Source organism: Theropithecus gelada, chromosome 6 (genome assembly GCF_003255815.1).
Source record: "Theropithecus gelada isolate Dixy chromosome 6, Tgel_1.0, whole genome shotgun sequence".
Taxonomy (NCBI): Eukaryota; Metazoa; Chordata; class Mammalia; order Primates; family Cercopithecidae; genus Theropithecus; species Theropithecus gelada.
Genome location: NC_037673.1, coordinates 17,509,485 through 17,522,139, shown reverse-complemented (window position 1 = coordinate 17,522,139; position 12,655 = coordinate 17,509,485). Strand labels below are relative to the sequence as shown.

Genomic DNA, 12,655 nt, shown 5'->3' with positions numbered 1-12,655 from the left:
TTAAGCACCCTCTCCGCGGATGCGGCGGGCCAGCTGCATGTCTCCAGGCATAATTGTGACGCGCCTGGCATGGATGGCACACAGGTTGGTGTCTTCAAAGAGGTTCACCAGGTAGGCCTCGCTGGCCTCCTGCAGGGCGCCAATGGCTGCACTCTGGAAGCGCAGGTCCAGGCTGATGGCCTGGGCGATCTCGCGCACCAGGCGCTGGAAAGGCAGCTTGCGCAGGAGCAGCTGCGTGGACTTCTGGTACTTTCTGATTTCCCGCAGCGCCAGGGTGCCCGGCTTGTAGCGGTGAGGCTTCTTGATCCCTCCTCTAGGCGGCGCCCTTTTGGCGGCTGCTTTGGTGGCCAGGGGCTTCCTGGGGGCCTGCCAGTTGGTGGCTTTCCGGGCAGTCTGCTTCGTGCGCGCCATGTTTCGGGGCCTTAGCCTCTCCGCTCTCCTTGGGCTGAGCCTGGCCGGCTGCAGGCGGTGCTGGCGTCTGAAAACGAGGGCAGTGGTGCTGGGGACAGGATTCAGAGAGCCTGTGAGTTGAGGTCCATGCGCATGACTCTCCCACACACTTAGTCCCTGCAAACCCAGCCCCAGACTTACCAGCTCTCAGGTCTGTGGGTCGGAGGCCGGGCTTCTAGTCTTCCTGGAGGGTCGTGGGTTTCCTTGGTCTACACAGCAGCAGCCAGGAATCTCCCTCGCAGGCAGTCTCTTTCTGACTGGAGATCTCTGTGGTCTCGGTAAAGCCCTGCCTCTTATAAGGAGCTCAGATGATTGCATTAGGCCCTCCCTGCTACCTTCCATTGTATTCCTTGCTTCACTAGATCCTCAATCTCACCAGGGCTGTGAAAACCCAATCAAGTCCCCAGATTCTGCACACACCCCCAGGGAGGGAGGAACCTCTGCTGTGTGCATCATGGGAAGGATGGTAGGTGCGAGTTAGATAAAATTCTGGGTTCCAAGGAGATTCTGAAAGTTTACATGGAAGTCATTACAATGAAAAAGACATATGAGTAAAGTTGCATGTTACACGACATTGATGACTGCAAAACACCAAAGGTGCGATCATGAGGTGTCTCTCAGGTTCCCGGAGGATGAGGTGAAACGGGGAGGGAAAGATAGAAAACCTCTAACAGGGATGCTCTTGGGGGCATTTTTCTCTCCCAAAGTGATATTCATGGGAATCTGCTGGTAGCCTTCAAGCGAAGCTGTGGCTTTTTGATCAACTGGTCCTATGGGCCTGTCACTGAGGCCGCCTGTTTTTTTTCTTACCTTGGTACTGGGGCTGAGCTTTGTTTCCATTTGCCAACTTTGGAAATGCCATGAGGCCCAGTGAAGACCCTGAGTTTACTGAGCTGCTGCTGAACTGAGGCCACAGCTGCTACCTTCATACCTTTGGCTCCATGAGAAAAGGCAAAGCAGAAGAAACAACACACAAACAAAAGGCCCCTATTTCAATACACGGTTAACAGGCTTCTCTGATACTTGTAGTAGAAATTTAATGCCCATGTATGCAATGCATATATCACGCACCAAACAGGAAATTCCAGGATAATCAACACTCACAAAATAAGTTTACATTACTGTTTTAAAAATAGACCTCATTTCATAGAAAACCTTTAGATTCATGCCAAAATGGGTCAAAAGGAACAGAGGTTACAGATATCCTCTCCCCCAGCATATTCATAGGCCCCCTTATTATCAACTTTCTCTCCTAGATGGGGACTTTGGCTACAATCATTTAGCCTACACTCACACGTCACTCTGACTCCAAGACCATAGCTCTTCTTATGGTCTGTTGTATATTCCATGGACCGAGCAAAGGCATAATTACACGTGTCCACCGTTGTTGTATTCTATAAACTAGTTTCACTTCCGTACAAATGCACTGTGTCCAGTCTCTGCACTTTTCCTTCACCTTTGGTCCCTTGCAACCACTCAACTACTGATTTATTTATTCATATTTAAAACAGATACATCTCATTGTCTATATTTCCTCTTTTTTTTTTTTTTTTTTTTTTTTTTTCAGATGGAGTCTAGTTCTGTTTTCCAGTCTGGAGCGCAATGGCGCGATCTCGGCTCACTGCAAGCTCCGCCTACCGAGTTCACGCCATTCTCCTGCCTCAGCCTCCTGAGTAGCTGGGACTACAGGCGACAGAGAGCATTTTGGGAGAGCGGGGTTGGCGGATCACTTGAACTCAGGCGTTCCAGACCATCCTGGGCAACATGACGGAACTTCCTCTCTACAATTAAAGTGGAAAAAAAAAAAGCTAAATGTGATGGTTGGTGCCTGCTGTTTCAGCTACTCCAGAGGCTGAGGTAGGAGGATCTCTTGAGCTCTGGAGATGGAGATCCCAGTGAGCTGAGATGGAGCCACTGCCCTTCTACCTGGCTGGCAGAGTGAGACCCTGGCTCAAGAAAATAACAATCACCATCATCGTCATCATCATCATATTTGGGTCCCTGAGGTCCATGTATGAGCAGGCATTGTTCTAGGGCTTCCTAGTTGGAAGAACAAAGGTACATGGACCTTGAGCCTCCTGTGGACAGGGAACTGTTTTCAGAGAGAAGAAAGAAACCCTTTTAGGAGACTATGGTGGATTCACAACGAATCTTGAAGTGGATATAACTTAGGATTTTTGCTCATATGTGATTTTAAGGAGATACAACAAAGTCTTCCCTTACAATACTCTATCCTGAAGGTTCTGGGCTTTCTAAGAGTACTGGAGTAGTTGCTCTTGTAAACATTTAGCACTTTTCCGTAGCTTTTCCTGGGGAATCAAGCACCTCTTTTCCAGCTTGTAAAAATAAAAGTGAAATTGAAAAACAGTTTTCTTCTTGAAAATGACTCTTTTTACTTTCCTACCAAGACTGTTTCATGTCAGGGAGTGTGATGTGTGATGATGTTAGAATGGTAACACACTCTAGGAGCCACATGGAAAACTGAGAGAAGCACAGCCCCAGATACCCTGTCTAATCTGGGCACTCCTTTCCACGCCTTCACCTCCAAGGAATTGGCCCCAGTGTAAACTAGGTTTATGGCCAAAATAACATGTGCGTTTCTGTTTTGTGCTTCTCTAAAACAGATATACATATGATGACAATACATTTTCATACAAGATAAAATTGTTACTTTATTTTCCAAATTATTCTATAAGAACACAAAGATTAAAAATAAAATTCCCTCTCAGTGTAGGATTTGACCATTAAATATTTTGTGTATTTGAACATTATTTGTAATTATACTGATGTGAAATTGATCCAATACTGTGAATATAAGATAAATGGTAACAAATGTATAACCACAATAAAATGGAGTTCCAGCATCAGGGTGGCTCCTAAGGAGATTCAATATCATCACCTTGTCTTCAAATCAGTAAACACTAGAAAAGTGAAGTATCAACATCTCTCTGAGTGGTAATGTCACAGGGCAAACTACAGAGAAAATAAAAAGATTCATGCTTTCCTGTCTTCAAACCAAGTAATTAGGAAAAAAAAAAAAGAGGAAACACCTCATTCATCTCATTAATAGTTTTGTTTAGAAAAATTTATTTTTAAAAAAATGCTAGCTATGTCTTGATATTTCTAGACATGGCAGTAAGTTGAAATTTCATGAATCATCTCTCTAATATTCAGGCTACTAAAGAAACTGTTCCCAAGATTTGACTGCATTCATTTTATAAAAGCCTTGCCCTCTTCTCCCCTATATATGTATATTAGCACTGTGCTTTGTACCCTCTTCCATAGGAAACACAAATCCATCAATTTATCATTTAAACCTTTCTAGTTTGGATACATCTTTTTATGTAGTTGTACATTTTTTTTTTTTTTTAGACAGAGTCTGGCTCTGTTGCCCAGTCTGGAGTGCAGTGGCACAATCTCGGCTCACTGCAAGCTCCACCTCCCAGGTTCACGCCATTCTCCTGCCTCAGCCTCCCGAGTAGCTGGGACTACAGGCCCCCGCCACCATGCCCAGCTAATTTTTTTGTATTTTTTTAGTAGAAACGGGGATTCACCGTGTTAGGTAGAATGGTCTCCATCTCCTGACCTCGTGATCTGCCTGCCTTGGCCTCCCAAAGTGCTGGGATTACAGACGTGAGCCACCACACCTGGCCAGTTGTACTTTGAAGCTTTGTACTTTATACTTCTAAAGACTAGACCCTAGATAATATGTGCTTGGGAATAGTGGAGCTAGCTTGCTTAAACTTTATTTAGGCATACGCTAATTACTTGTGAGGGGCAGAGGCAGGCACTGAGGATGTTAAGCTTATCCCAAAATAGTAAATGATGGAAAATAGTCAAGCATACTCACTTTGTTAGGTATCTTGTCACCACTTTACCAGCATCCAATCAGAGACCACATTTTTCTAGGCAGTCTCCAAATGTACATTATGAGATAGACTTTAAGAATAGTAATAAAGCTCCAGGAAAAACTTTATTGTCATTAACATGTAATATAATCAGCCATGAAAGCTGTCAAAGATTTCTCCTGGAAAGAAACCACTTTCTACAGATTTCTTTCTTGAGAGCTGTGGCTATATGATATTATATATCGAGAAGATTTAGTATGTGATTATTACAAAGTCAGGAAACAACAGACGTTGGCAAGGCTGTGGAGACATAGAAACACTTTTACAATGTCTGTGAGAGTATAAATTAGTTCAACCATTATGGAAGACAGTGTGGCAATTCCTCAAGGATCTAGAACCGGAAATACCATTGAACCTCGCAATCTCATTACTGGGTATATATCCAAGGATTACAAATCATTCTACTATAAAGACACATACACATGTATGTTTATTGCAGCACAGTTTACAATAGCAAAGACTTGGAACCCACTCAAATGCCCATCAATGATAGACTGGATAAAGGAAATGTGGCATATATACACCATGGAATACTATGCAGCCATAAAAAAGAATGAGTTCGTGTTCTTTACGGTGACATGGATGACACTGGAAACCATCATTTGCAGCAAACTAGCACAGGTACAGAAAACCAAACACCACATGTTCTCACTCATAAGTGGGAGTTGATTAATGAGAACACATGGACACAGAGAGGGGAGCATCATACACCGTGGCCTGTCAGGGGGAGGGAGGCAAGGGAAGGGAGAGCATTAGGACAAATATCCGAAGGATGCGAGGCTTCAAGCCTAGATAACAGATTGACAGGTGCAGCAAACCACTATGGCACATGTATACCTTTGTAACAAAGCTGCACGTTCTACAGATGACTCCCAAAACTTAAAGTTAAAAAAAAAAAAAAAAAAAAAAGAAGGTGTAATTACACTCAAACTTCTCATCTAATCCAATTTTCCTCTCTGTGAAAACAATGCTGTGTTCCTGCTCCTGAGCTGACCTCTGAGATCTTGATGGGAATTTCAGGTCAGCTTTACTCAGACCCCACTCAAAGTATTGAGTTCTATGAGGGGCCAGAAAAATGTTCGAAGCTTGTGTGTGCAATCACTGGTACTGTTCTCTGCAGATGCTTGTCTCCAAATCAGGCTGCTTGGGCCAGGTTCTCTTTTCCTCTAGTGTTCAGAAAGTGCTAGACCTGCCACGTCTGCCAGAATACAGCTTCCAAGATTGCTCAATGCCATGGGAAAGGAATGAGCTGACAGCCATCTAAAGACTGGGAGATATGAAGTCTCTTGGATCTTACTTCTTTTGGTTGCTCAAGCACTTTAATTCCTGAGAGAGCCCTCCCATCTCCATCAGTTCTTCCAAGAACCTGTACCCTCCTTGTGTCTCTCTAAGACACACTGGTCTAACTTGTTATACGCCTTTACATGGAAGTTGGTAAAATAAAAGGAAAGCTAAACAATGTCAGAATATGGAGGTATGAAACAGAATTTCCCATACTTGGTAAAGTTTAGAAATTTGTGTAATACCCAAAGACAGATTCTATGTACAATAAGTATTAGTTTAAGAGCAAAAGCTGAGTGTCTGAGGAAATAAAACTATATTTTATGGGGGTATCTTTGGCTTCAGGAAGAAAGAGTACATGTTATTCTCCATTCAATATTACAGCTGAACCTGGGGGATTTTACATCCTTTTTGCTTATACTCTGTGATTCAGGGGGCACATGGCAAAGGTAAACAGATAAATAGCACCGTGGATATCTGGGAGCTATGCTGGGAAGGTTCACAGTGATTCCATAATAAATCTCAGGTCTTTATTCTATAATGAAAAATTACTCTTTTCCATAATAAATGTAAAGCAGAGTATGTACAAGTAGAGGATGGAATAACTTTGTAACTCGTGATGAACCTATTTGTCCGATATTTTAATAACTTCTCCAATGTCTCTGTACTCAGGTTTGATTTCTGAGTGGATCATCGGTAGAAGGAATAATAGAATCAAGAATACTCTAAAGCAATGTTTTGAACAAAACTTCATTGTCTCTGGAAGTACTGGTAATATCACCATGTGTAGCAAACGTGAAGTATCCATAGGCTTTCCCTGTGTCTTTTAAACCGCACATACACCCAGTACAAATGACTGCTTGAGGAAAGGTGGTTTTGGAATTGGTTTCCGTCTCTCTAAACTTCCATGAAGCATTGATACTATATTACAGATTTAAAAAGTAAAGCATCACTTGCTGACGTAAAGCACAGTAGGCAGGAATAGGAGAAGAGTCAACTTAGAGAAAAAAATGCTTTGTGATTTTGTTTTTATTTCTGCAGTTTGGAAAACAGTTTAACAGTTTAACTGTTCTTGTGATGAGTCACGAAAATACATATGAGCATTGAAAATACACAGAAGGACAACAATTGGGAAATATTTCTGGAAGCTTCACTTACTGAAACCCAGACATAAGCATACAAGCTAAGACACAGCAACACCAGGCTTCCGAATGAAACCATACAAATCTCTTGGAAAGGCCTTGCCTCTCTGAAGGCAGCTACCTGTCGAGAGGATGCTCAAGACCCAGGCACCTTTTTCCCTCCAACTAGAAAGACGTAGAAAAATGCTTCAATATGCCCTCAGAGGCCCAAACATTTAGCCAACAATGGTGCGATCTTGGCTCACTGTAACCTCCACCTCCTGGGTTCAAGTGATTCTCCCGCCTCAGTCTCCTGAGTAGCTGGGATTACAGGCTCATATCACCATGCCCAGCTAATTTTTTGTATCTTTAGTAGAGACGGGGTTTCATCATGTTGGTATTGAACTCCTGACCTTGTGATCCACCCGCCTCAGCCTCCTAAAGTGCTGGGATTACAGGCATGAGCACCACAGCCTCCTAAAGTGCTGGGATTACAGGCATGAGCACCACCCCAGGCCGACATACTTCTAAGTCTCCTACTGAGCTCATCTTTTCCTAGTTGCCTGAATGGTCATCAATTATCAGGGTCACTCTCTCAGTCTCTTGCTTTCCTCCTTTCTCTGGTTCTCCTGACAACCTCATCCATTCTTGCCTCTTACAACCATCTGTATGCTAATGAATGCACCTCCCATTTTCTCTCTTCATTTTCAGCTTATAGAATTTCAAAAATTGAAGAAACACAATGGAAAGAGGAATTAAAACATTTATTCCTTACACCATAGGTCTGGCGCCAACTTTGAAGTGGTTTTATTTCCCCAAAACTTTGTAGCATTTATGCATCTAAATGTTGCATTACAGGCTTTGGTTGTGAAGGTCTTGATAAAAGCAAAATTCAATGCACAGTATTTGTTTTTAAACTGGAGATTAAATTGTCAACAAACTGCTTATTACATGTTTAGTAACACGACAAGGGGGGTTAGATGATGTTAACTTTGAACTGAATTATTAAATGTTGAATCTGGGTAATGAGTGCATAGGGATACATTATCTAGCATGTGTTTAAGTTTTCCATAATAAAAAGTTTCTTTTTAATTTCTACCCTCATAGTGCTCACATGCTACTTTACAAAATACTCACAGAATTCTAAGTTCAAAGGAATTGAACCAAAAATTAACCTAATCCCACCACCTTTCAATGAGACTAGAGAAACTAAGTGACTTTTCATGTTTCCTAGTTTCTTACACCAAGGTATTGCTGAAAATGACAGCATGTAGACCCATGTATTAAATATGAAATTTAACCAGAGCTGACTATGTACTGAGCCCTTTCCAAGGGTCAAGAGAATTGAGATTAACCATTTGTGCAAAATTTATGCTACAGCCTTTGAACCAGTGAACAAACTAGAATAATGTAGAACATTTAGGGCAGACATCTTTAAGGTTCACTATAAAAATTGCAGAGAAAGGAGCATACCACAAAAACCTTCCACTCCTGAAAACATGGATCTCTGAATCAGCTTTGAGGAGGTGACAGCTTTGGGTTTTGTGCTTTGAGGAACTCCTTGTTTAAAAATGAAGGTGCCTTGCCTGTGCACTGAACACCTTCCCAAATGTTGCCATGTTGCCTGCTGGAAATTTTTTTTTTTTTCTTTTTTTTTGTGACGGAGTCTTGCTCTGTCACCCAGGCTGAGTGTGATGGTGCCATCTCGGCTCATCACAACCTCTGCCTCCCAGGTTCAAGCGATTCTCCTGCCTCAGCCTCCTGAATAGCTGGCACTACAGGTGCGCATCACCATGCCTGGCTAATTTTTGTATTTTTAGTAGAGACGGGGTTTCTGTCAGGCTGGTCTCAAACTCCCGACCTCGGGTGATCTGCTCTCCTCAGCCTCCCAAAGTGCTGGGATTACAGGCATAAGCCACTGCACCTGTCCTCCTGTTTGAATATCTTAAGCACTCCTATCAACATACATGCCTGTAGTGGGCTGAATGGTGGCACCCAAAAAGATGGCATCCAGTATTATCTATCTGGGCTCTCAGTGCAATCACATGTTCTGGGCTCTCAGTGCAACCACCTGTATCCTTTCAGGAAAGGGTCTGAGTTTGGGGACAGACACACACAGGAGAGATACACATAAAAGTGGTACGTAACATGAAGATGGAGCACAGAGAGACACAGCCACAAGCCAAGGGACAGCTGCAGCCACGAGAAGCTGGAAAAAGAAAGGATCACATTCATCCCTAGAGCCTCTGGGGAGTAAGGCTCTGCTGATACTTAATTTCAGACTTCTGGACTCCAGAATTGTGAGAAAAGTAATTTCTGTTGTTTTAAGTTACCTAGTGTGTGCCGATGTGTTACGACAGCCCTGGGAAACTAACGCGGTGCTAAACGTTTCCTTCCTTCTGTTAAAGCTACTCAGCTATGCAACATGCTACTGGCTGCTACCTTAGAGTTGAAGAGAATTTGTGTCTCTAATAACATGATGACAGACTTTAAGAGGATTCCTTCGAGAACTTATTTGCATGAAGTAAAGATTCCGTCTTAGAGTTTTCAATATTCATCACATGCGGCTGTGAGAAGGTCCCTTACTCTTCACTGCATGGGCCTCAGTGTGAGAGGAGGGGTGGAGTGAGTGCTTAACATCGGCAGATAGAGCAGCGTTCACTTAAACACGTACTGATCCGTATCATGAGTAAAGTGGTGTGCTGTCACTGCTACTGTAATGGGCACGGCTGAAGACTGGTCCTATGACTTTCTGCAGCTCAGAAGGATGCTTAATGGTGTTTAGAAACAGGACTGCCTCTATAATTGGCAGGAACCTGTGAAAAATAAAAATGCAGGGCTTCTTGTTCAAAAATTATCCAGAATATCAAAACAGCAGAGAATTAAGTCAAGTACCGGGCTCATCGGAGAATGGGAGCCTGTGCAACTGTGCCGATACAATGTCTGTGAAACCAGCTGTGCTTGGGCATATTCAGTTCAAGAAGAGCGTGTTGTCAGGGAAAAACCTTCAGAGATGACTCGCCCAGAGAAAAAAAAAAGGGTGGGGGGGAACTGGAACAAGTTTCCCCTATACCTCAGTGTGGCGGAGACCCAGGGTCAGAATACCGTGGCTGGTGAAGACAGAACCTCTCAGAGCAGAATGAGAGACAATGAGTCTCCCAGATAATTAGAGACAGTGATGGGAAATAAACTGAAGCTCGGCCTGGTGATGGCTATCAGAGGAAAGCAAGAGCGCCTTAGCAACATAATTAACAAAGACTCTAATCTAGCCTTGAGGAAGCATATTTATTAACAAGCTAAATATAGATAGTTAGTACACAGTAACAATATCAAACATATTAATATGTATATGCTAATATATTGAAATTTATGTACGTGTACATGTATATCTATCTTTTAGCCATTTTCTCCTTATTATCTTTATCCCATAGCATTTAAATACTGCCAAATACTATATATTACGTGTGTATACTACAATTTCATGTATATTAGTATACAATACTATTTTATGTAATATATTTAATATTTTATAAAATTAGCATATATAAATTTTCTTATATATGATTGTGTATGTAATACATGTGGGGATTTTTTTTTTTTTTTTTTTTTTGAATCTTGCTCTGTCACCCAGGCTGGCATGCAATGGCATGATCTCGGCTCACTGCAACCTCCGCCTCCCAGGTTCAAGCAATTCTCCTGCCTCAGCCTCTTGAGTAGCTGGGACTACACGCACCCACCACCACACCTGGCTAATTTTTTGCATTTTAGTAGAGATGGAGTTTCACCATGTTGCCCAGGCTGGGCGAGAACTCCTGAGCTCAGGCAATCTGCCTGCCTCAGCCTCCCAAAGTGCTGGGATTACAGGCGCGAGCCACTGCGTCCAGCCAATACATGGGTATTTTATACTATGGAGGGACCTCATAGGCACACTGAAGGAAGCATTTAGAGCAATGCATTTTTTTTAACCTTTATCTTAGGTTTGGGGGTACAAATGAAGGTTTGTTACACAGGTAAAAACGTGTCATGGGGGTTTGTTGTATTTATTATTTCATTACCTGGGTACTAAGCCCAGTACCCAATAGTTATCTTTTCTGCTCCTCGTCCTCCTCCCACCCTCCACCTTCAGGTAGACTCCAGTGTCTGTTGTTTCCTTCTTTGTTTTTTGGTTTCTCTTTTTTATGAGACACAGTTTTACTCTGTCACCTAGGCTGGAGTGCAGTGGCGCAATCTCGGCTCACTGCAACCTCCACCTCCCAGGTTCAAGTGATTCTTGCACCTCGGTCTCCTGAATAGCTGGGATTACAGGCATGCACCACCAGCCTGACTAATTGTTGTATTTTTAGTAGAGATGGGGTTTCATACCATGTTGGCCAGGCTGGTCTCAAACTCCTGACCTCAAGTGATCTACCTGCCTTGGCCTCCCAAAGTGCTGGGATTACAGGAGTGAACCACCATACCAGGCCATTGTTTCTTTCTTTGTGTTTATAAATTCTCATCATTTAGCTCCCACTTGGTTTCCTGTTCCTATTTTAGTTTGCTAAAGGTAATAGCCTCCAGCTCCACCCATGTTCTCTCAAAAGACATGATCTCATTTTTTACGGCTGCATAGTATTCCATGGTGTATATATACCTTATTTTCTTTATTTAATCTGTCATTGATGGGCATTTAGGTTTATTTCCTGTCTTTGCTATTGTGAATAGTGCTGCAATGAACATTTGTGTGCATGTGTCTTTATGGTAGAATGACTTTTATTTCTCTGAGTATATACACAGTAATAGGATTCCTGGGTCAAATGGTAGTTCTGCTTTCAGCTCTTTGAGGAATCACCATACTGCTTTCACAATGGTTAAACTAATTTACACTCCCACCAACAGTGTATACGTGTTCCTTTTTCTCCACAACCTTGCCAGCATCTGTTATTTTTTGACTTTTTCATAATAGCCATTCTGACTGGTGTGGGATGGTATCTCATTGTGGTTTTGATTTGCATTTCTTTGATGATCAGTGATATTGAACTTTTATTCATATGCTTGTTGGCTGCATGTATGTCTTCTTTTGAGAAATGTATGTTCACATCCTTTGCCCACTTTTTCATGGGATTGTTAGTTTTTCTCTTGTGAATTTGCTTAAGTTCCTTATAGATGCTGGATATTAGACCTTTGCCAGATACATAGTTTGCAAATATTTTCTCCCATTCTGTAGCTTGGCTATTTACTCTGTTGATAGTTTCTTTTTCTGTGCAGAAGCTCTTAAGTTTAATTAGATCCCACTTGACAATTTTTGCTTTTAGTTGCAATTGCTTTTGGTGCCTTTGTCATGAAATCTTTGCCCGTTCTTATGTCCAGATCGGTATTGCCTAGGTTGTCTTCTAGGGTTTTGATAGTTTTGAGTTTTACATTTAAGTCTTTAATCCATCTTGAGTTGATTTTTGTGTATGGTCTGAGGAAAAGGTCCAGCTTCAATCTTCTGCATATGGCTAGCCAGTTATCTCAGCACCATTTATTGAATAGTGAGTCTTTTCCCCATTTTTTTGTTTTTGTCAGCTTTGTCAAAGATCAGATGGTCATAGATGTGCAGCCTTATTTCTGAGCTCTCTATTCTGCTCCATTGGTCTATGTGCCTGTTTTTATACAAGTACCATGCTGTTTTGGTTACTGTAGCCTTTGTTGTATAGTTTGAAATTGGGTAACATGATGCCTCCAGCTTTGTTCTTTTTTCTTACGACTGCCTTGGCTATTCAGGCTCTTTTATGGTTCCATATAAATTTTAAAATAGTTTTTTCTAGTTCTGTGAAGAATGTCATTGGTAGTTTGATCAAAATAGCATTGAATCTGTAAGTTGCTTTGGAGAGTATAGCCATTTTAATGATATTGATTCTTTTTATCCATAAGCAT

General features: G+C 42.0%; 1 protein-coding gene across 1 annotated transcript; it reads right to left on the bottom strand.

Annotated features, from left to right (window-relative positions):
- On the bottom strand, positions 1-432 carry LOC112626967 (histone H3.3 type 2-like). The gene has a single exon (XM_025389381.1). It carries the CDS (start codon positions 409-411, stop codon positions 1-3), a length of 411 nt encoding a protein of 136 aa, XP_025245166.1. The 5' UTR covers positions 412-432.
- Positions 433-12,655: the final 12,223 nt, after the last annotated feature.

Coding starts and splice junctions, on each gene's coding strand:
- LOC112626967 (XM_025389381.1), bottom strand. CDS start 411: ATGGCGCGCACGAAGCAGACTGCCCGGAAAGCCACCAACTGGCAGGCC.